The 20764-nt window shown below is 36.6% G+C and overlaps 1 protein-coding gene and 2 pseudogenes across 1 annotated transcript; 2 read left to right on the plus strand and 1 right to left on the minus strand.

Annotated features, from left to right (window-relative positions):
* Positions 1-983: 983 nt before the first annotated feature.
* On the minus strand, positions 984-10432 carry LOC139984880 (uncharacterized). Its single transcript, XM_071998997.1, has 5 exons — positions 10382-10432; positions 7229-7323; positions 6616-6867; positions 3031-3288; positions 984-2072 (listed from the first exon to the last, which is right to left on the minus strand). The coding sequence occupies exons 2-5, from the start codon at positions 7254-7256 to the stop codon at positions 1555-1557; spliced, it is 1056 nt and encodes a 351-aa protein (XP_071855098.1). The 5' UTR covers positions 7257-7323; positions 10382-10432; the 3' UTR covers positions 984-1554.
* Positions 10433-14216: 3784 nt separating this feature from the next.
* LOC139984519 (uncharacterized) overlaps positions 14217-20764 on the plus strand; it is a 17981-nt pseudogene continuing 11433 nt past the window's right edge.
* LOC139957832 (U2 spliceosomal RNA) lies at positions 15574-15788 on the plus strand (annotated as a pseudogene).

The following is a 20764-nucleotide window of genomic DNA, read 5'->3' on the forward strand; positions in this document are numbered from 1 at the left end:
AGATGGCATGTTTGTTCGAAGACTTTTAACTAGTTGATTATACAAATGATTCAGACAAGTGTGTCAGTAGCTCCTTGATTAGTTCTGAACATGCACGGTACCTTGTGGTAGCGTCTTCCTTTGTTTACCTCCTCACACCTAACTATGCTTGTGGACATTGATATGTATGTTTGTATGTATTTAAGATCCTCCTGCTAGCAGGAACTCGCGAAGAAGCCATAATTTGCTTATCAAAGCCGCAAGCTGACCGAAGTCAGTCTCTTAGATTCATATTTTAACGTCCATGATTATGAATTGTCAATTGCCATCAACTCTGTAACTGGACGACATACATTAATCTTGGAGTGACTCGAACCCAGGACCTTATCATTGAAAGGCACCGGCGTTAACCACTGAGCTTACACTCCCTGATATGAATCAGCAACCATGTTAGGTGGTTGATAATGTCATAAACCTGTGTGTGCTTCATATTCCGGAAATGCCTCTGAATTTGTCTCTCACGTTATTGCACTACGCAAGACTAAGTTACTTGCCTAAACAATATAGTTCTAAGTTACAAAGGTTTGGTAAGATTTGCCCAGTTAGAGGTATATTAGCCGGCAGAAACGATGAACTATGTTGCAGTCAAGCATTACAATATTGCAGTACATTTTATACGTATTGAAACAAAATGTCTAAACCAATAACGTATAGATCGGAAAAAGATGAATGAATACAGGAAGACCGACATATTACTCTCTTTATAAAAGGTAACTACTATGCATAGTAGAGACTACCTAACTACTATAAGGCGTGGCCTTTGCTGGAGTTTAAGTGAAAGAAAAAGCTATGAATGGAAAACTTTGGAATATTTGTTTTGCAAATTTATTATCTGATTTTATCGTTCCTATAGTGATACAGTCTCATTACGATCTATCTTGAATGTTGCTGTTTGATGGAAAAAACCCAAAATAAAACATAATAACACATCAGTGTACGTGTCTCAAACCATCATATACCAACTTTGAAGACTGATGATGTTGTGTGCAGTTTATTTGCATTCGAGTTTTCTCTAAGCCTTAAAATATAACTATTAATCTAAAGATAAATCTAAATGTCAAAGGTTGATGTGACGTGGAAAACTTAGATTCCGAAAATGTTCATGGAAATCGAGGTTGGTGTTACCTCGCCTGATGGAGATGTTCCAATTCCAATTATAGAGGACGAGTAAGTCTTACATCTCACTGTTTTGATATTGAGTATTCCTAGGTTTTATTAAATCTTTCCATTAATGAGTTTGAGTAAATGTTGTATAATACACAGACAAACAGTTTGTCACGTCTCTTCTTCTCTCACAGAAAACAGGAGAGGAATCTTACTTTCCATGTCACAGTTGTAAATTTCTTATCTAAAGTACTGTAAAAACCTTGGAAGAATTCTCGAGATCAGGATACCAAATTTACCAACTCGATAAAAGAACCATTAAAGCAATATTACCTATAAAAAGACTTACGTATCTGGTTCCACATCGTTAGAGCATGCAATGTGTTGCCACTGTAAATGTAGACACAGAGTTTAATCTAAATGCCTAAAAAACTTGTCGACTCTCTCAGAGTACCGGTAGCCTGATACGTAACAGGGTTCGGTGTAATCCGTTGAAGGAGTAACGGTAGCCCTATTGTACCCGCTGAGGACGCACTGATGATCAGAATCTTTGTAATCAAATGAGCAACATCCCTCAGTCTGGGCACACATCATCCTGCAGGCGTCAAGATCAGGCACTTCCAGTTCTTTCATAATGTGACTTCTAATGCACGCATCCAAGTCATCTGTCCACGAACCAAACTTTACTCTTTCAGAGTATGTCCAGTCGACGCTGTAGCACGGTTGAGTGTAGTCACTAGTCGGCCGGACTGTGTTGCGATTATCACTTTGAAGATTACACAGGCTGCTTTTGACATCGATCGAGAGACACGTGAAAGCAGTTTCACTTACGCAACGATCTTGACAAGCGCTTAAGCTCGACGTCTGGTTGTCATGCACTACATTATTCAATCGAATGCAACCCTGAACTGTGTCACTCCAGTAGAACTCTGAAAAGATAAATAGGTCAGCTTTGGGTTAATAAATAATAACGCTATAAGGAATAAGTTAGTAAAGCGTCACAGTTGTTTTACAAGTTCGATACTACCCCGAAAACCTCTTCTCAATTGATCAAGAGAAACACATAGACCTTTTGTATTTCGTCTAGTAAAAAGTTTTGTCCTCATCCAAAGCAATGTGTCGTTTGCTCCCTTTTAAAGCATGCAAGTCTGTAAAGAAAACAGCTCATTTGAATCTAAAGTTACTACCACCCGCATAAGGTAGCAGGATTAACTTCAACTGACACTTTGGATGGGGCAGGACGGGGCGGGGAGGACGCTGCGATTTTGATCAGCCATAACACGACAAGAATTGTGAAGAGAGTTGTATTATAAAGAAAATATAGACACAACCTTGATATGTAAGTCAATGGAACAAGTAGGCGCGAGCTAGATGTTGCAGGTTGGATGCTTCAAATTAAATGGTACTCTTGACGAAATTTACGTTATGTACGAAAACTGTAACAGTACCGGTCTTAGTTTAAATACAATTGCATATGCTTATTCGCAATGCGACGTCTAATTGTTCGAACCAGACTGTTAATAAATACGGACGGGGACGGGGGGGGGGGGGGGGTAATTAGATGTTAGGAAGTTTAGGGTAAGGATTTTTTGAAAGATTTTTGTAACATAGAGAGTGCCCAGCTGAACAATGGTGCTATATTTCGCCCTTTTCGGAAGGGTTCGAAAATTTGTGATGTCTCTTTAGGTTGCACTGTACTAACATTTTATATCTTTATGCATTGTTTAATGTTTTGAACTATTCTGTGGACAGAGGTCAATTTGACCTGTTTTCCATAGGCTTTTTCGTGAGGGAGGAGAGAATAGAAAATGATCAAGGGTCTCAACAAGGGAAGTGTTCTCTGACGGACTGTGCTATTTATAAAATTTAAAATAAATAAATAAATACCTGTATCCGTCTTTTCTGAGTGCTGATAACCTTCTGCGTAACAAGGCTGCGAATATATACCAAGAGATCGAATACTTGCACGATTGTGTCGGCTCAGAAAACATATTTTCAAATCAGATTCGTAATCTATTGACAAACATACACATTCAGTCTCGTCTTCGCATCTTTGGTGGCAGTCGTCCATATCATCCACCTCCCTGATGTCTTTATCGTTGTAGCCTCTAATGCAACCAGAAACAGGGATCGTCCAGCCATAGTCTGTGGGTAAGACACACGACATATTTTGGTGTGTGCGTCATTGGAATACGAATAATTTATTTTACTGTCATGAAGTTCTGATGTTAGTTTTGCTGTTATCTACATACACTAAATGTGATCTCCTACTAAATAAGAGGATTTCTAGAATGGTTGCCACACGTCGTTAAACATGAGGGGTTTGGAGATATACTTCTCCTGCATTTTTGTATTGAATATTTTTTGTGCTTTCAGTGCTTCTGCCTCGAGCAGATTTAGTAAAGCAAAGGAAAGAAAGATAGATGAAGTAATTGAAAAAGAAACTGGGGATCGTTAGTCAAAAGAAGAAGATGAAGTAGACGAAGATAAAGAACCGAAGGAATTGATGAGGGAAGTTTTGGATCAAATACCAATGATGATGAAATTGTTGGAATGAGGCACAACAGTCAGACTTAAGTCTTTAATTAGTATGTGATAGAAGAGAGTGTCAATTAGTGATGATGTTACAAATCATGTGGAAATGTTTCTTTGAACCAGATGTCATATTGAAGAGAAATGGTCATCTTGTTAGGAGTTAGATATAAGAGATTATATATGTAACAGTACTACTGGTGTTAGAGATAAGATACAAATTGGCCATGGTATCCCAATTTCGGGAGAAAAACAACACCCAGGCTGATAACGATATTTATTTGCCCGGGATTGTTAAGGTTGTAGCAGATTTTTGTCAGTCTTGTGTAAAATGCCAAAAGACTCCTAACATTATGGAGCAGTAAAGGCACCCACGATTTCTCTTCCTATATTATAGATGCACTGTTCAAGAGAGAGGGTACGGATATTTTGGTGTCATTGTCAAGATCCAAACTGGGAACAAGTATACACTAGTACTTGTAGATTATGCAGCATGATACCCAGAAGTCATTTTAGTTCGAAATATTGTAAGCAAAAACTATTGCACAGGAGATGAATACAGTATTTGCTGGGGAATAATTACTTCAAGAGAACTTGACAGATCAAGGTACTAATTTTTACGTCGAGACTTTTTAAAGGAGATTTGTGAACTCCTTAATATTAATATTATATCCTATCTATCTATGTTACCCTCAGATCAATGGAATAGTAGAAAGATTTATTGGCACTCTTAATTCGATGTTAAAGTTGTTTGTTGACCAGGAAGCCACCCAGTGGGACAAACTTGTCCCATTATGATTGTTTGCATATAGGGAGGTACCCCAAGAGAGTACAAAATTTAGTCCATTTGTTCTCCTATATTTCAGAAGTTCACGAGGCCCCTTTGGAAATTTACATGATTCATGATTACAAGATGGGTTATGCCGATGGCAAAACTGTAATCGCATAAATTCTTGCAGTGACGCAAAGATTAATAGAGCTGCCCCATGTTGCTAAGTCGTCCCTACATAGGTCACAAGACAAACAAAGGACATAGTGCGATAGAAATGCTTGCAGTCGAAGGTATGAAGTTGGTTAGAAAGAAAGTATTTGTACTTCTGCCTACAGATCCAAATAAACTGATAGCTCAGTGGCAGGGGCCATTTGGAATTACCAGAGTAGTTAACGAGGTTGACTATGAAGTTAAAATAGAAACCAGAAGTAGAAACAGGAAGGTTGTGTTTCATATAAACATGCTTAAGCCGTGGGTTGATTGTGGTGAAGTTAATAATGTATTTCAAGTTGGAATTAAGAATGAGGAATTCAGCCTGATGTTAGTAAAACCCAAACCTAATTTCTGAATGTGTATCAAACCCAAACCTGGAGAGAACAAAAGCAAGACAAATAGAAGAGGAACATGAAAAACAGGTTTTGGAGGAAATGAGTGAAGCTGGTCTGACTGCAAATTCCAGTAAATTTGTGAGTCATCGAAGATAATGCAAAGTTAATGTGCACCAGTTTCCAACAAAGGTTGAGGCAATTCAAAATGGATGGGCATGAGAATCTAGTGATGTAGTAAAGCCGATAAGGTGTCCATATAGGGAAAGGAAATATTCAATTATTGTCATAGTCTGGGCGATTGAAAAGATACATGCACATTTGTGCATTTGTATGGTACTACGTTCTGTATAGGTTCACACAGATCACAGACCCTTGCAATGGTTAGAACAGTGAAACATGGCAATGCAGGATTTGGTTGTTGGCCATTGCAATTGCAGTCGTCCACTTTTGATGTTCAACATAAACCTGTTCAAGAGAAGAAAAATGGTGATGCACCTCCATGTATATGGTAGAATATAATATCATTTGTAATTCTTCCTTGTGTTTGATACAAGTTGTGCACGGTTGCATTAAGGCATGCTTTTTTATGTAGAAGTATTGGTTATTACGTACTCATGCTATTACCACTTTTCCATTGTTTCATTTGTGTCTATTAGTGACAAGGGATTCACCTTATGACATTCTGCAGCTCACAAAGGTTGACGTGACTAAACAAGCAAAACGCGAGAAAGAATCGCTCAAAGTGAACATGGTTGTACTTCACAAACACGAATGTGAACTATAAGACATAGCCTACCAATGCTAAAAGAATGACGCAAAACTGTATGCAAAATAACGCCAAGATGTCAGAAAAGGACAGGATGAATCAGCATTAACAGCAGGAAAACAAGATTAACGATAACATGCCCGAAGTACTTATGAACGAGAAAGAGGCTTAATAGCCACAGAAAGCAGAAAAATTATTAAGACAATCAAACAGGTCTCAATGAATAAGAAGAATGAAGCAAAGCGATACGATGACATCAATGCAAACCAATAAACAAAAATATGAATTTAAAGAAACTGAACGAAAGAATGTTTGGCATTGAGATCGACCATTTTGAAAAACGTGGACGGATATATGTTATTGTAGGCAATATTTTATATTCATTGTCTGTTTTAGTTGTATAGAAATTCACAATACGGTGAAAACCATGTAACTAAAAGAACGTTTCATTGCCTTGATTACACCAGACAATGTTATATGAAAGCAATGCAGACATCATGCTATCATGGCTATTATTTAACCTCACTTCAATATAGGCTTTAATCAATATTGTCTTTGAGTGATTGCCTCATACAGTAGAAGTTTATAAATGCTGTTCTTGTGGCTCCTATGAAATAAATGCCCAAAACAACGAATGGTTGAAAATTTCATAGTCATGTATGAAATGACTTCGCTTATTAATTAATCTTAAACTTCACCTCAACCTTCAAGGTAATATCCTTGGTGGTTGTATAACGATGTGCCACCGGAGTGAACACATTTTTCGGTCATGATAACAAAATATGCAACAAGATATGCAACTTGTGACAACCATGTTTACTCCACTATACAGCTCTATAAAAGTAAATATTTACCCATATCCAAACGTTCTGCGTACTGAAATGTTGTCTGAGCATTGCAAGGTTGCCTAAAATCTCCACTTGGCTGTACGCTGTTACGATTATGGCGGCTGTTCATACAAGTTTCGCCGTTGAAGTCGACCGACAAACACCGGAAGGACGTCTGACCCTCACAAATTCTCTTACATTGATCAAGAGATGACGCCGTACCTGACCAATCGTTATAACCTCCTAAACATGCTTCGGCTACTTCACTCCATTTTCCTTCTATGGCAATAAAGAGAGGGTACCAATATTGACAAAAATGCCTATGAGACACAGATAGCGGTGAGTGGAGAGGGGGGGGGGGGACGGGAGAGGTTTATCATATGAGTATTGCTTTATCATATTTATATTACAACTGGGCTTCTATAAAGGACATATTTATTCCTTGCAAAGGTAATCGATATGCAAACTTGTAAAATTTACGTACCATGCGATGCTATAGAAGAAGTATATACTTCTAAACGGGATCAACTGTGAAAATCAAAGTTTAAGCAGGTAAACTTGTCTAGGACAAATAATAATGGTAATCATATGGCCGGACATGGAATAACAATACACTATAACATTACTTTGCTTTACTCACTTTGACACAGGCACACAGAGGAGGCCATTAGGAGGATCGCTGTGATTCTTGTAAATCTATCTATCCTAGTGAGTCTCGAAACAAATGTTGGGAGGCTTAATGAGAAATTAAAAAACGGAAATGTTGTGAATAACTCCCCCAAACGTTTAAGAAAAATGGTGCTCACTTGGGAAATCTCCTAGTTTAAAAATCGTCTCTGGGAACCGTCGTTTTGTAAACCTGAGATAATATAGTGCGACTAGGATCTAACATTTTCAACTTTAACCATTTGTTGTTCCTGTCATATTTTCACGGTTGAATGTTAACAGTGTTTACAATGAAACCAATGCCAACCGTAAATCATTTGAAGAGTTTTAAATTTGTAATAAATAAAGAAAAACATACATATTAAGGCACGTATGGTGCGATGATGTCATATTGAGAATACGATATTAGCTGTTTGGCGAAGTGTTATGGTTATATCTATCACAGAGACTTAAGATGATGATCGATGTGTGTCTCATTTTATTTGTTCACCGATGTGATACAATCTATGGTTAGAGAAAGGTACAGGGTGTGAACAGCTGGAAGTCACTAACACCAGCATAACCTATGGTAACAACAACGATAACGACATATTTTGAAACTTCTATAAACTTAAGGATATTTTCAAGCCATTAAAAACCCGTTTTCTCGAGTTAGTCTCCAGAAGCACAAACGATGTTTTAATTCAGTGAATGGTTCATAAATCATAACAACTTTGAAAATTAGAGCAGACAAAATGAGCTAGAACGAGATTCGAATCAGTCACCTCGGTCCAGTGACGTGAAAAGGATTTCAACAAAATTGCCCCTACTGACTTTGCACTGAGGGGTAGGAACTTGGATTTGATAAAGGAGCCCCTGAGAGATATCCTTATTTTCCTTCATCAATCGTTTCACCTCGTGTCTAAGAACCACATCTTACGACCCATCTTGAAACTGATTTAAATATTGCCTACAACATCTGGTGCACTACTGACCTTTACTATAAAAAACGAATCCAATACGTTAGCTGTACAAACGTAAAATATTGCCTATTTTACTGAAGTGAATAGAATTCCACTTAAGTGGAATACAATTCTACTTAAGTGAAACTGCATAACACTGAAGTTAATTAGAATAATTTGTACTCTACTTAAGTGCAATTCTATTTCACTTAAGTACAATGCATTTTACTTAATTCGAATTGCATTTCAAGTATGTAGAATTGGGAGGAAAATGTTAAAACGACTTGCCAAAGAATCTGTTTTAACATTTACCCCCTAATTTTACGTAAGTGAAACGCTTTCTACTTAAGTGAAATGCAATTAAACTTAGGTGGCATTCAGTGCCATTTTAGTGAAATTATATTTCACGACTTCATTGGCCGAGTGCATCCAGCAATAAGGTTACACATAATATGTATCGTAACACGAATCGGTGTGCTCAGCGATACAGTGAATTAAAATAACGGTCATTGTGTAATATACGGATACGTACTTAGTATATAACACAATATACTGAGTTGAGATGTATAGTTACTGTCGTAAACAAATGTAAACAATTCCATCAAAACATTTATTAAAGAAAAAGTAACTTTGTTTAGTACGATTGCTTTAAAATTTGATCAGACGGAAATAACCGTGAACAAGGACATGGAACATTGCTTGTTTTGGAGAATGACGTTTACTGTTCCTTGAAACGTTCATTTCTTGAATCGAGAGTTTAACTCTGGCTACTGTAGTATGTAACAACTGTCTTTAGTTGGTTCGATGACTTGGATCGCTGCTCTCAGGATATTTCAATATTGCATAGTTTGTCTATTCGAAGCCTCCAGTAGCTTCTGACAATTTAAACTAACGTTAGGCCTATGTTTGTTTCGGAGGCCGCTGAACACCATAACAATAATACCAGCATTGCTAGATAATCGTTATTGCTCGCACCTTGTGGTAAGTATACTTCAGGCTGAAGGCTAGATTTCTCGGAAATTTTTGGTCATCATTTTGCCATTGGGAGTGAATACATGGAGGGGCTTGTTGCCATACCATACTTGATCTGATTCGCTCGCCTGAATTACTTTAGGCATCTAGCTGGGATCTGGAGTATGCTTGTCGAGATAATCTTCTTATATTTGGACAAAAGGTCAATCAGATTCGAAAACTGATAAACAAGTATAAATCACTGATTGATTAGTTGATTAATTTCATTACGATTCATCTACATTTCGATACTTTTAGTATTACTTATAGACCTAGTTTAGAAGCAATAAACTTTACATTTTAAGGAGCCCGGGTTAACGAGTGAGAGCTGGAGCCCTTAGCTTTTCTGCACCTAAACTACATTTGACACAGAACCTTAAATTTAACTTAAGCACAAGCAAAATATAACAATGAATAATAAGTTACATTGGTACAAGTAACAAGGGTACTGTGGCTACTAACTGGCACGCCAGCCAAAGATATGGTCGTATTGGGATGGCCACCAACTAAGGGCTGATTAGCATAGTTGCTAGAGCGCAGGGCTTGTAATTCCAAAAGTTACCGGTTTTAATCCCTTTCTTTGATCTTGTTTATCATTTCCTAGTCGGTTTAACTTTGTTCATTTTCTTGTATATATACAAATATCTCCCTGCAGATAACTTACATCTCCACACGAACAAACGGTCCAACCAATAAATATAGTCAACATTTCATTAAAAGGCAAAGTTATTGTGCACATTTCTACATCAAAAAATTAAAAAACAAGAAATGACCAGTCGAAATTCAAAAACACAACGTCCAAATTTCGAGTTGAAGAGCCTAGAAAATTGAAATTATATGAGAAAATCAAATGATTTTGGGATAAAAAAACAAACAGTGGTAAGTTGCAGATAAAAAGTGTAAATTTCGATCTGATAAGCCGAAATTCAGACGAAATTTTCGATATATTGGGCCTAGTCAAATTTTGATATGTAACAAAATATTTCACTGAGAAGAATCTAAAATTGTTTGAGAAAACAGTAAAACTAAATGAGATTAGAGACGACATTTTGAGACAAAAATCTACGCCATTGGTTACAAATTTTTCCTTCCTCATCTCACTGTGGGAAGCAAACCATTTAACCTTACACACCTATTACATACATACATGCACTCACACAAACACACGTACATACCTTGAAACTTTCTTTAAACCAGCGATGCAACTGTTAGGAACATCAAATGGTGTATACTATATTTTATCAATTTGCTCAAATATATATTATACAAATCTCGGATAACAACGGCTGATTTTTTAAGATGTGTGGCATATGCAGCATGACGGATGTAAGATGATATATATATATATATATATATATATATATATATCTATCTATCTATCTATCTATCTATCTATCTATCTATCTATCTATCTATCTATCTATCTATCTATCTATCTATCTATCTATCTATCTATCTATCTATCTATCTATCTATCTATCTATCTATCTATCTATCTATCTATCTATCTATCTATCTATCTATCTATCTATCTATCTATCTATCTATCTATCTATCTATCTATCTATCTATCTATCTATCTATCTATCTATCTATCTATCTATCTATCTATCTATCTATCTATCTATCTATCTATCTATCTATCTATCTATCTATCTATCTATCTATCTATCTATCTATCTATCTATCTATCTATCTATCTATCTATCTATCTATCTATCTATCTATCTATCTATCTATCTATCTATCTATCTATCTATCTATCTATCTATCTATCTATCTATCTATCTATCTATCTATCTATCTATCTATCTATCTATCTATCTATCTATCTATCTATCTATCTATCTATCTATCTATCTATCTATCTATCTATCTATCTATCTATCTATCTATCTATCTATCTATCTATCTATCTATCTATCTATCTATCTATCTATCTATCTATCTATCTATCTATCTATCTATCTATCTATCTATCTATCTATCTATCTATCTATCTATCTATCTATCTATCTATCTATCTATCTATCTATCTATCTATCTATCTATCTATCTATCTATCTATCTATCTATCTATCTATCTATCTATCTATCTATCTATCTATCTATCTATCTATCTATCTATCTATCTATCTATCTATCTATCTATCTATCTATCTATCTATCTATCTATCTATCTATCTATCTATCTATCTATCTATCTATCTATCTATCTATCTATCTATCTATCTATCTATCTATCTATCTATCTATCTATCTATCTATCTATCTATCTATCTATCTATCTATCTATCTATCTATCTATCTATCTATCTATCTATCTATCTATCTATCTATCTATCTATCTATCTATCTATCTATCTATCTATCTATCTATCTATCTATCTATCTATCTATCTATCTATCTATCTATCTATCTATCTATCTATCTATCTATCTATCTATCTATCTATCTATCTATCTATCTATCTATCTATCTATCTATCTATCTATCTATCTATCTATCTATCTATCTATCTATCTATCTATCTATCTATCTATCTATCTATCTATCTATCTATCTATCTATCTATCTATCTATCTAATCTATCTATCTATCTATCTATATATATATATATATATATATATATATACCTATACATAGAAAGAGGGAGTGCGAGATACACACATCTCATCAGGGAGTTCCCTGCATGTCATAAAATCCTGCGTCACAGCTGCCAGTAATTAGGATAGGGCGCATCTGCCACACTGTATGGGAACAAAGGTGTCTAATACAAGTTCATCACTATAATATGAGTTATTGCTATGTAAAGATACTTACATACCATTATTTCACATTTATTTCAGTTAACCTCAACAGGTATAACATTCATGAGTATCGGATGAACTTGCTCTCACTCCAGCGATAAATGTACGTTGTTTCAAACAATCAGGCGTTGACGAAATATCCAACAAAAAGGACGCGAATTGATCATGTGTCTTTGACTCATTCAGTTCATGTATATATGCTACAATAAATGAGTCTATAGGAAACATATAATTGATAAATTTATGTCATGGTACGCGGTTTAGACAAATCGGTCCGCCGTACTGTTTCTTGCTTTAAGAACCAAATTCGAGTGATAGAGTGAGAAGATATTTTAGAATCCACTCCGTTTCCTTGTCGAAATATTATCATCAAGCTGCAGCACAGAAAGACGGTCTGCCGTAAAAACACTTTCTTTCTTTCTTTCTTTTGGTGTCCAAATAAAAGTGAATTTGATTTTTAAATTTGACTTGAGCACTGGGTAGATAAGTTCTCAGGTGACTTTAGTTTTAAATCAAAAAACGATGAACGACTCCGAGTACACCACGTCTTAAACTACCATTACGTGGTTTACACTCTTCAGTGTTGCTCCTGACAATTAGCTCCTTTCGGTAACATATGGTGTCTGTAAAAAGACCCAACCAACGTTCTTGGCTTTTTTCCTATATATACCGCTTCCTTCATAAGGTGTAAAAGTTCACTCGAGTCGGTATTTGAATTTTCTTTTCGCCAATAAATTAATGTCTTTTTCTAATGAAGTATCAAAGAGTTTAGCACAAGCAGGTAGAACTTAACTTTAAAGAATGTTCACGTTGGAGGCTGTTCTCAGATCACAAGACCGTAAGTTGCTTGCACTTTTCCGTTACGCTTTTTGCCCGCAAACTTGTTCTTCTAAGATAGAAACATCAAATTTCCTAATTTATTACTTAACCTTTAAGCAATATTTAATATCAATAAAACTTTGGTTACACATATATATATCTATGTAAATAGTTATGTATATATTTAATGTTTAGAAATAAGATATACCAGCAAGTATAGGCTTTTACTCGGTTCTTATATATGATAACTGTACCCAGGAACAGAAGATGTCAGTCAGTACAAAATGTAAGACTCGAGGCTTACAACTTCCTTCTCCTCATTTCATGAATATTCAGGCCATTAGGCCTACACACTGAAAACTCAAGTTTTACATTGAGTTTTACATCAAAACAATGTGTGTGTTTATTTTAGGGAGAAAGGGAACAGAAAATCGGTGGCCAGTTTCGGAGATCTTCGCCAGAAGGAACAAAATGTCATCATCAATCGTTGACAAATGTTTTAGTCGGTTATTTTGTATTTTAGATTTAGACACCCGGGAAAGAAATAGACCACTGCTACGGGTGTACGCCCCCCCCCCCCCCGTCTTTTCAAGCCCATATAAATTACTTTTTATCACAATCTTGTGTTTAGAGCTTACCAGAGCTATATATATATATATATATACATATATATATACATATATATATATATATATATATATATATATATATATGTATATATATATATATATATTTCCTTCTCATTACGTTTTCATTAATATATATATATATATATAAATGAAAATCGTAATGAGTTGGAAAATCAAGAACAGTGAAAAAACTTTATATATATATATATATATATATATATACATATATATATATATATATATATATATATATATATATATATATATATATATATATATATATATATATATATATATATATATATAATGTTATTCGATAACTTTCACTTTGTATGAGAAGAATAAAACTTTACTTAATATTCTAAGTTTTACACAGGTAGTTGAAGGTAATCATACTTTGATAATTAATTCACGTGATATGGATAGAGAACTATGGCAGGTGTTCTTGGCTATATAGGCACAAATCCGTGATTATTGCAACTGGCTGGTGTACTTGTAAGTATATATTAAATTGCTACGTCAATAACCAGATATAAAAGCACGCTACGGCATTCTAATAGTAGCCGTCGCCTATATATGCTGAGGGGAAACCATATGGGGAATATATAATTAGGTGTAAATTAATTCTTAGGCTTTGTGTTATTATTATTTGTCTTACATGCCCAAAAGGGACCAAGTAGGGCACCAAATGAGCTGAATGGGGGGGGGGCTGGGGAATGGAGGCCCTGATATGTGGTTGATGAAGTAAAAAATGGCGATATCGGAAGAGCATGCGCCGAAGGCCCGAGCTGTATAATGTAGTGCCCCTCCCCACCCCTCCCCCACCCCCCGGAAAAGTTGGCACTTTGATACGTCAAATAGTGCGATCTGATGCATTTAGAATTCCTATACAAAGATAGGATCAACTAAGTCATTTGAAATTCTCGTACAAACAAGGCATTACGATTATTGTCCAAATATTGGCAGGTATGAAAGATAGTCCATTCCCAACCAAATTATTCTGGGGGGGGGTGGAAAATTTTGGTAAATCAAGGGTGCTTAGATGCAGAATGTTGCAATAGATTGAAAAAAGTTTATTGTAAGCCAAAAAAATTGACATTTTTCGATGAAAAAAATACGTTTCGGATAGGCACACACATTAGTTTGAATTTACATTACTGTATGGGGTATAGGTTGCAACTTGCATACATGTTTAGTGATTATGAACGTAAACTATATATATATATATACATTTGCACATCGGAGGAATCTGGACACGAAAGCGCGCTTATATATTTAGGTCTTTGTGTTGACTGTGAGCTATGTCAGTGTTACAACAGAAAGAAGTACACCTCATTCACCCATACAACATAAAACACAATAGCTGAACGTATTACCCTCATTTTCGTACTATTACGAATCACTATATATTTTCAAGGGGGGGGGTGGGCGGGCCTGGCCTGGCCTAGTAGTGTAGTAAGCAACGGATGCACCCCAATGAGGAGGGTAACTTGTGGGGGGTAAGTTGTGGAGGGTACATTAATGGAGGGAAACGAGAAGCCTTGTCTAAATACGGAATCTGTGAGGAGAAGGGGACGAGCGCCGTCTTTCTGAATTGACGGTGACGGCGTACTTGTGTCATGCCCTGTGTGTTGTTGCTGGTAGTCTTGACAATTAGTATATGTGAGGATTTCTCCCTGAATGTGTAGTGACAAATCTGGATATGTAACGATATCAGTTACATAATTAAGAATTGGTATAGCCCCTTGTTTACGTAATGCTGTGTATATACAGAGCTCATAAATGACTACTTTGTGACGTACGCATGTTGGTCACCATCTCCTGACTTTGACACTAGGCCTACTGTATACTAAATGTAGGCAAACTGTTCATGACGTGGACATGTTATGAGCCTTTACATATGATAATTTAAACCTATTCGCGGAGTGTCACAACAAATGGCACATTTCTCTTATTAAGTGTACCTTTAGAACTATTCGTCACAGTCACAGTCCCGATGCAAGGGGACTGGGGTTAGAAGCGGATCAGTCGTTCAGTAGTTTGGTTTTCGTGCCCAGGTTCTTTCCTGGGCGACTTTTTCTTAAAAAGTAGGCCTACCTTTAGAACTATTCGCTTCTCGGCCTTTTGGCTAAGATCATGTGTAGTATCTGTTCCCTTTCGAGGGGAATGGTGATGCACATCCGACGATGATCACACAGTCACAATCCCGATTCAAAGGGACTGGGGTTGATTGCGGATCAGTCGTTTGGTAGTTTGGTTTTCGTGCCCAGGTTCTTTCCTGGGTGACTTTTTCTTAAAAAGTACCAATTAAAAAGTACCTTATATCAAGTAAGGACAAGTCTTATCATTGTAAGCCCTGCGATAAAACCTACAGACGATTGCACAACTTTCAGAGACATGAGTGGACACATTCAGCCAAACAAGGCAATGAGTGCCTATGTTGTAGAGAGGAATTTCGCCAACGTTCTGCATTAAAGCGACACCACAGAATTCATACTGGAGAGAAGCCATTTAGATGCCGCAAGTGTAACAAACCGTTTCGTATATGTCAAGTCTGAGAGGTCACGAAAGGACACACACATGAGAAAAAAACCGTTCCAGTGCAATTTTTGCGATGAGAAGTTTGCCTGGAGAACATCCCATAGAAGCCACACGTGATTGCACACCGGCGAGAAGCCATTCCAGTATCAAATTTGCGATAAAGTTTTAAAAAATAACAGCTCGTTGAGGTACCATTACAAGGCGCATACTGGCGAGAAGCACGTCGTTTGTAAATACTGCGGTAAAAGGTTCGCAAATAATCGGAACTCGAGAGGTCACATGAAGATCCACGAAGGCAAAGAATCCTACCAGTGTTATTTTTGTGGCAGAGTTTATGCAGACTCAAGTCAATTAGAAGACCACTGTGAAACACACAAGGGTGACACGCCTTCGAGTGCGCCGTGTGCAACGAAACTTTCAGCAAGCGTGGAAATTTGAATATTCATCAAGAGCAACATGGATTCTTTCGTTGTTACACATGTGAGAAGAGCTTTAAATCGTCCTTAAATTTGGAAAAGCACAGAAGGTTACATTCCGGCGAGGATAGATTCCAGTGTCATTACTGCGGCAAATGCTTTGCACGATCAGAGTATGTAATTCGACACGAAATGATACGTTCTAGGAACAAGGCGTTTTTGTGCAGTTCCTGCGGCAAAATGTTCTCACAACTGGGTGCCCTCAAACGTCACGAGAAGACACATTCAGATGAAAGAACATACAAGTGCAATAAAAGATAAAGTGTATAACGATCCTAGTTCTTTGGCCAAGCATCAGTTGGTGCAGACTGCAGGGGGAGAAACCTTTTCAATGCCAATACTATGAGAAAAGATTCCGCGTTGCTTCCAGCATGCGAATTCACGAGAGGTTACACACAGGCATACGGCATTATCATTGCAAGTACTGTGACAAATCCTTCAACTATGCAACAGGTCTAAGCAACCATGAGAAACAGCACACAGGGTGAGCCGGATCAGTGGGCCCTTTGCATAGCATGGCCGGCCTTTTATTATAGGAGTGTGTGGAAAACATCGCTGAAGATGATTCATTTTTTGGCCTTTTTCCTGAGGCACAATGAGTATGACATGAGCCACTGATATTCACTCCTTATTCTCCAACATTTTCTGTATGAGTACAAAGTCACATATTTTTGTTATACTTTTTCCAACAATGTTGCCTTTATGGGTAAAGTTCAGTTTTCACAAAATTGTGCTGAAGGTGAGCGCTTTAGTTATATCTTAATTGCCAGGTGATATTTTAATTCTTTGGAAATGAATTCATGAAATTATTTTCAACTTGTATGATATAAAAAAAAAACCAAGTTGAGCGAGTGAATTGCAAAAGGGGAGTTTTGTGCCTTGAGAATGTTGTAACGAATGTTACTTTTACCACGGTTATTCTGTTTCATTTCGTAACTTTTGTTATTGTTGTATTTCTAAGTCAACGCCACTTGTTCTTCTGATTAAACTGAGGCTAAATTATGTAAAATTCCTTGTTTAAAGTAAAACTTTTTTTAAAAATTTACAAAGTTTGTCCAGTAGGTTTTGCAGCTGGTAGCAAGGGCGTAGGAACCGGGGGGCTGGGGGCTGGGGGGCGCCAGCCCCCCAGTGAAAAATGTGGAGGGGCGGAAGTATCATTCCGCCCCCCCCCCGGTTCGCAAGTCAGAAAACCCCTTTTTCATTTCCAAATGAGAAAAATAATCTCATTTGGAGCACCAAATTGCATCTAAGGCCAGGTGAAAATACAAAATTAAGTTTACAAAATGGAGTGGGTGTTGAAGTGTGCTATATTGCACCAAATTGAATCTGAGGCCACCTGGAAATGCAAAAAATGCACACAAAAAAGGGGGGACACCCCCTCCCCTTAGACCCCTCCCCCAGGCTGGCCATCAGTCTTCAGCCCCCCCCCCCACTCAAAAGTACCTTCCTACGCCACTGGCTGGTAGTAACAGTCCTTTTCAATATATTTTTTTCAAACGCCTTTAAATGTAATCGTTACACCAAGAAGTATGCCTTAAAAACCAACACAGTGTGTGAATTTCTGTTAAAGCCAGAGATTTTCAACGTTACCATTTTGTTTTGACTTTGTTACACCGCAATTATCTTTTTAAATTTCTATTTTGGTATCTATATAAGAAATTGTTATATCTAGACAGGTAAAATGATCATTTTTGTATGCAAATTTCTTACCGGGATTTATTCATTTTTCCTTTGTTTTCATATGGCCCTATAAATACCCATTGTCTTTCTTGTTCAAATATAAATGATTTTTTTTCACTTTTTCTTGATTTTAATTTACATTGTTTTGTGGCAATATGTTCAGTAATACACATATATACACATATATATAATACACATATATAGTTTTGGGGATTTAGATTTGAACCAGTAACCCTGCAGGAATACTGTAAGTTGGAACATGTTTTGTGTAGATACCAATTGACCTATATCCACATCAGAATGAAAGCTTCTCTTAATAAGTTAATTGCCTTTCTGTAATTTGTTGTTAGCCATGCAGTGATCCCCTCAGGAATACAAGCAAGAATGAGTAAAAGTAATAAATATTTAAGTACTGTTGTTTAAAGTTTTAATTATTTCTAAAGGTGCCTGTAAAGGTTTGCATATGTTCTATTTAGGTAGCAGATAGTATAAATTGTGCTATTGTTTGATATAGTTTGGGATGTTCCATAACATATTTAGAATTGTGTGCTAATACTTTTGGGCACAATATTTCTGCTATTTCATGGACCAATAAAAATCATTAATGTTATCATTTCCAGGTTATTTTTTGTTCAGTCCTGGATAGTTCAATATCTAAAGATTCAAAACATGTCTTGGGTATTTTAAAAAATGGTGGGGAGGTCAAGAAATGTCAACTTCTGAAATTGTTGGCGTTTTAGTGAGAGATCAGAAGAAGAAGTGTAAAATGTTGGCAAATGTCATAGTATTATAAATGTACTATTATATTGAGAGCGTGGTGGCCAATTGGCTAAGGCGTCCGACTCGTGATCCAAGCATTGCTGGTTCGATTCCTGCCTAGTTCATTACGTTGTGTCCTTGGGCAATTTGCTTTATCTCACTTGCCTCTCTCCACCCAGGGGTTAAATGGGTACCTGTGAGGTAACTTTTCATTGGGAGCAGTATATAACTGCAGCTGGCTGGAGGGATTGTCTCTGGGACAGGTTATCATTGACCAGAGATAATATATAACGTCTGTAAAGTGCTTTGAGACCTATCGCTGGTATAAAGCGCAATAAATATCAAATTTTATAATTATTATTGCTTATCAAATTCACATGGTCAGTGTTGTTTTTGGTGTGAGTGAAAAGTTACTTGCTGTAAGTGGAGATCAAAATGTGAAAATCTTTAATTCTTAATATTGCAAGAATGATATTAACTTGTAGAAGTATGATTTGCAACAAGTGTGTAGTTTTCGGTGGAGGTTAAAGAGACCTTCAACAGATGTCATTCATAGATTGAGAACTAAGTTTAAACCACAAACCTCCAAAAGGGTAGTATTGACTAGTGGTACATACACTTGGCATGTGGTTTTCCCATTACAACTTCTATTGTTTTTCGGGTGTGGGTGAGCTATATTTTAGGTCAGCAGAGATAAAATTGTCAGAATCTTTCAAAGAAAAACAGCTTGTCTCAAGAATTGTTAACTTTGAGAAAAGTTTGTAATTGCATCATCACATTGTCTCACAATCACAATCAAGTAGAACACAGTCCACGTTGAGTATTAACATCTTATTTTATTGCAATACATAGTCATACTGTACAGGACAGACGAAGGACGAGATGTCCAAGATTACATGTTGACAGATGGAGAGACATGGTGAACAAGGACGAGCAGACGGCATGCTTTAACTTATAAGATAAGATAAGATAAGATTCACTTTATTAAACCCATTTCGGGTAATTAAATGCTCGATGTACAGAATAAGATGGATATAACATTAAAATACAGCACATGGAAAATGACTCACATAAAACAATAAGACAATAATGGCAAGACTAAGTATGATAAAAACAGTGAAGGTGTAACCAGAGGGCAAGAACACTAGCGACTGTAATTTTGATTATGAATTCTGATGCACTGTGGGACGAATGAGAAGGGGTGACGATTGGTTTTGGCTGTCGGCAGCCTCATCCTCCCGCTCCGAGGAATCACTGCATTCTGAAATTGTCTATGCAGTGGGTGGTCGACATCCTTTAAAATCTTGTCTAATTTCTGTTGGAGTAGATAGGTATAACATGATGAGTAAGAGGGTTGGCTGTTGCCAATTATGCGGCCCGCCTGACGGATTAAAGAGTCTATACGGTTCTGATCTTCCTTTCTCGCATTCCCGCCCCAAGAAATCAAATTGTAATTCCATACCCCACAAATGGTGGAAGTATAAAACATGGTCAGAATACGTTCATCAATTTGAAAAGTTTTCATTTTACGCAGACAGTGCATTCTAGAGTTAAGTTTCTTCAGTGTGGCATCCACATGGCTATGCCAGGACAAGGAATTATCAAGTACAACCCCTAAGTATGTATAGTGATCCACACGCTCAACATCATGGGCTTTAATACGGACAGGACTCGGGATAGCCCCACACTTACGGAAATCTATTACCATTTCCTTTGTTTTATTAACATTTAAAACCAGGAAATTACTCTCACAATATTTCTCAAAATCACTGATTTGCTCAATATACTGGGTGTCATCATCTTTCGTCATCAACCCAATCAGGGCAGTGTCATCTGCAAATTT

The sequence above is a fragment of the Apostichopus japonicus genome, chromosome 17 (assembly GCF_037975245.1).
Source record: "Apostichopus japonicus isolate 1M-3 chromosome 17, ASM3797524v1, whole genome shotgun sequence".
NCBI classification, from domain to species: Eukaryota; Metazoa; Echinodermata; class Holothuroidea; order Aspidochirotida; family Stichopodidae; genus Apostichopus; species Apostichopus japonicus.